Here is a 4,823-nt window from a genome sequence, read left to right as displayed (position 1 = left end):
AAAGTACTACTGACAATTGTATAAATTCCTTCATTCTCCACATGTCTCATATTCATACTTAACAATTATTTATTGTAGTAAAGTTAATTGTGTTTAATCAAGATTTTCTCAAAATAATTGAATTAAACATTGAATTAAACTTTGTCTAATTAACTTCCTCTTTATATCATTATGAATATTCAAAGAGCAATACAAATTTCAAATGCTAATCATCATTTCATGAATTAATAAATCCCCAATTTAGGACCCGAAATTCTCGAAGCTACAGATGAGATGTTGAGCAGAAGATGAGATATTGCGAAAAAAAAAACAATAGAATTTAAAGTTAAGTGGATCTTAAGAAATTTTAAGTATTCTATGCCTCATGTATAGGTTTTCAGTAAGTTGACAAATTCAATAAAAGTCTTAGTCCTCGAAAAAATGACAAATAGCAAGTATCACTAAGTATTACTTCTAGGAAAGAAACAAATTCTTTGATTCATTATTGATTATTTCATGATTAATGACTAGGAGTAATTACTGAGAATGAATAATTTTAAGCAGTTGTAATAGAGGGAAGAGAATGACAGGATAAAATGAATTTGAAATTAATTTATTTGCAAACAATTTGTCTGCTTGGAAAGAAAAACGATACATAACTTGGCTTATATTTGAGTGAGGAAAGAAAATATACTAAACTAATCTTAAGTTTTTGAATTGTCTATCAAAAAAAAAAAAACAATGTGATTAGCTACTTTTCACTAATTAGATTTAAAAAATCTTAGCGGAAAAGTTTCAGATAAACATTTTAAGGATACATGTTATATGATTGTTATTGACCATTCCAATGAAATCTCAGGAAAAAATATCTGAAAGGATAAGATAGTTGCAATCGATGGACACAATGGTCAAAATGCTACTGTCCATTTTTACGCAAAAAATAACGCAATGATGAGAAGGTGTGAAAAGAAAAAAAAAAATTTAACAAGTCAAATTAATATTTCTTGTTAATGGAAATGGTCAACATACAATTAGCTATTCAAGCATCATTTTACCGAAAAAAAAAAAAAATCATTGTCCGAAGTGTGGATGTACGAATATCTAAGAATTTATTAGTTATTAAAAAATTAGAATAGTTCTAAATTCATCTATTTTTTCTAGTAGATATGTTTTATTCAAATTTATGAATGTTCCCTCTATCGATTTTCAGTTTCTTTTAATTTTTCTTTTTTTTGTTTTTGACAAAAATAATTTTGCATATATTGAATTTGAAAAAAAAAAAAAACTCCCTCATTCATTGTTTCGTCGTACAATCTTTTGTAGATTATGCAAATTTTCGGAATGCATTCAGGATAAAATTGCCTGCAGATTGTAATGTAACACGACATGTTAGAATTTCTAAACTTAGGTAACTTTAAATCAAATTAGAGAAATATTTTAAAAAAAAAGAAACCGAAAAGCACAAAAAGAAGTTAGTGATGATTTTAAGATGATAAATGAAGAATATTTACCGAAGTATTTTCAAAAGAAGGTCAAACTATCAATCTTCCTACGTCGCAGTCGAAATTCTCGGTACAACACCCTGATTGGGATAAATTTCAAATTGATAATAATGGGTAAATTGATTTCTAGCAGCATTTTGCATCATTTTATTAAAGAAATATGCACCACATTCTTTGTTTATTACAATGTAAAAATTTTCTTTACGGTCACTCTGAGAGGTCAGAAGAACTGAATAGTCATCATCATCCTAATTTACTCGAAATAATACATATTGGAAGAAGATAGATGCTAAGGTGACCATAATTTTTCTTGAAATTTGATTTTGTTTACGGTATTGATTATTTCTAAATATTTCTGAATATTTCATCCATCAAATTTCAATGACAATCGTCCAGAAATGGTATTGTTTTGGGTCAAAGATTATGATGCAATTTCCATCGATGATTTTACCAGGTGAATTAAACATCCTAATGAATGGTATTTGGCCGTTATTATCATCATAATTCCTGGAACATTTGAACATTTTTCACTCTTAATTAAAAACAAAATTTTTTTTTTTGTTTATAATTTGTTCAGTTTTGCAAAAAGTTTACGGAAATTTCTTAAATGCAAAACGTTGCTGAATTGATTTTGAACAATAAATTAATGATAATATCAGCTTTCTTCAGTTTTTTCACAAATTTTGTTCAATTAATGAATCAATCTGCTTTTTATCACGTATCACGTCATTATGTAACACCCATTTCATAATATTCCTTCTTAATTTTAGATTATTCATTAAATAGATTATTCACTTTTTTAGGTTATTCACTTATCAATAGGATTCACTTGAAACTTATTTACTTATCAATCTTTATACTGATTTCGACCGAATCCCGAATTCATCTGTAACTATCCTCATATATATTGATTTCGAACGAATGCATTTTTTAAACGATAGTCTTATAAATTTGAATATTGTAAATGTTAAATTAAAATTAATAAAGAATTAAGCAAAATATCAAGTTTAATTAAGGCAATATTAGAATAAAGTAAAGTGTATTGTCTTTTATGATACAACTGTCGTTAATAGGCGTAATATGATCATAATGCGCCATTTTATTTAATTCATTTTTTTTATTGATTTTTTTATTTATTGAAAATATTTTTTTTTTTGCAACAGATATTATAAAATATTTATTTGATAACAAATGGAAACGATGTGATCGGTTTTGTTAATTTAGCATATTTTAAGCAATTTTTATCAATGCTAATTTATGCAAATTATATCAAAGCAAGTCAATTAATAATTAATTAATGGTTCTGTTTATCTCCCTTACAAAATACAATATTATTTTATAGTCCGAAATGATCAAAAGGATAATTGGAATAACAATTTTATTTGCTAACAGATTAGTCTTTCTTTTTTTTTTGTTTCTTTTTTTTTTTTCTTTTTTAGTAAATTTTATTAATAGATCAGTCCCGATATTTTCCAAGAAAACTTCCCGGGAAATTAATTCATCGATAGCACCTGTTTTGCTTTACATTACTTCATTTTACTTTTAAATTATTTTCACTTGCCTTTTTTCATAAATTTCAAAGTAACACATTTACAATCCCAAATGTTATTTCTAAATTATATAGTATGAATTAAATATATAAATGAGATAAGTGGATAGGAAGAATGTGAAGAGTTGAAGAATAAAATGTTCTGATATTGATGGCGCAATTGAACGGAAGAGAAAAGCGCCATTTGCTCATTTCATTCCAATAACTCTTCATTTGCTATTAAAAAAGAAAAAAAAAAAAAACATTGTGAAATTGTTAGCAAGAAAGTTATCCTAACATAAATGTATCATTCAAAAGTTTACCAACGGAAGTTTTTTTTTTTTTTTTCTTTTTTTTTTTGTTTATATAATCTTTTCTTAGAATTATTTGAGTTTTAAAGATGAATTTATAGCAATGTTTGGATGTGAGAGATTTTTGTTATATTCACGAAATATTATGTAAAAGTTTGAGTAATACAGATGAGCAAACATTTTTTTTTTTTTTTTTGAAAATTTCATAGTTTCAATTGAAAAATGAGAAATGATAGGAAGATAGAAAGAGATATTGAAGTTGATATTTTGTTTGTTAAAAAGAGAAAGAAAGAATGAAGCATATGGTTTAAAGCTAGATTTGCTATTGCTTGCAGAGATGAAATTTGGTAAGTTATAATAGAGTAAAATTTAAAACGAAAGTTGTAACTGCTCAGTTTATTCATTCATCGTTCTATATCTATTTTATTTTGCTAATCTATTGTCTCTAACAATTGCGCTCTATTTTATTCATTCTTCTTATCTTATAGTTTGTTTTAGTGATGATTAGAAAGTAATTTTAGAAGTTAAAACAAGCATTGAACACCTGACAATTTCTGTTATCTTCTTAGCTACAAATGTTGCTAATAGATCTGGTGAGGATCAAATATATTGGGATGGATAATGTGCTATTGCTACTACTGCTAACTGTTGCTACTGCACCTATCACTACTACTACTACTACTAACTACTGCTATTACTATAGCTTGAGAGGTTTTTAACAAATAGCTTTAGCTATAGTTACATATAGATATAGTGGTGGTACAGAGATACATTAGCTAACAAGTATTATTAATAGATCTGAAGAGAATCAGATATATTGGGGCGGTAATGTGCTGCTGCTCTGCTACTGCTACTGTTGCTACTGCAGCTGCTACTATTACTACTAACTACTACTATTACTGTTATGAAATATAGCTCGAGAGTTTTTAACAAATAGCTTTAGCTTAGTTTACATATAGATATAGTGGTGGTACAGAGATGCATAACAATAAATCTACCACCAAATTCTATCCTAAACTAATTTCTCTTAGCTAGCTAGTTTAGCTTAAAAGTTTGTATATCATTGGAATTTCTCTATTTCTCCTCCTCATTCTTCTCACTTATCCTATCATCATCATATTATTATCAACAGGCTAACTCTTAACTATATCCATCCTTTTCGTCTACTCATTTCATATTATCCGCTTGTTTATCGTTCTCAAGTTTTGTCATCATTAGCGCTTAATAACAACAACAAGAATGCCTTCACAAGCTGGTAAATTTTCATTCAAAAATTTTTTTTCCTTTTAATTTAAAATTTAAATTTTGGATATTTTGATTAATAATTTCAATAAAATGTGGGTAAAAAGTGATAATTTTATTATAATTGATAATAATAATATAAAAAAAAGAAGAAGCAAAATAACAAAGTAACATTTAATTAGCTTAAAATATCATTTCATTAGCTTCAATCAGTTTGATCACCTGAAAGGATAATGGATGTTTTTGTTTTTCTTCTTTTTT

The 4,823-nt window shown here is 26.5% G+C and overlaps 1 protein-coding gene across 1 annotated transcript in view; it reads left to right on the top strand.

The window, feature by feature from the left end:
- The first annotated feature begins 4,502 nt into the window (after positions 1 to 4,502).
- LOAG_04932 (myosin) overlaps positions 4,503 to 4,823 on the top strand; it is a 5,271-nt gene continuing 4,950 nt past the window's right edge. Inside the window, exon 1 of the mRNA XM_020446718.1 lies at positions 4,503 to 4,575. Within this exon, the coding sequence (XP_020302974.1) occupies positions 4,560 to 4,575 (16 nt within the window). The 5' untranslated portion in view covers positions 4,503 to 4,559. The remainder of the gene's footprint in view (positions 4,576 to 4,823) is intronic.

Source organism: Loa loa (assembly GCF_000183805.2).
Source record: "Loa loa unplaced genomic scaffold supercont3.270, whole genome shotgun sequence".
Lineage (NCBI taxonomy): Eukaryota > Metazoa > Nematoda > Chromadorea > Rhabditida > Onchocercidae > Loa > Loa loa.
This window is presented reverse-complemented; position numbering and strand designations above follow the sequence as displayed.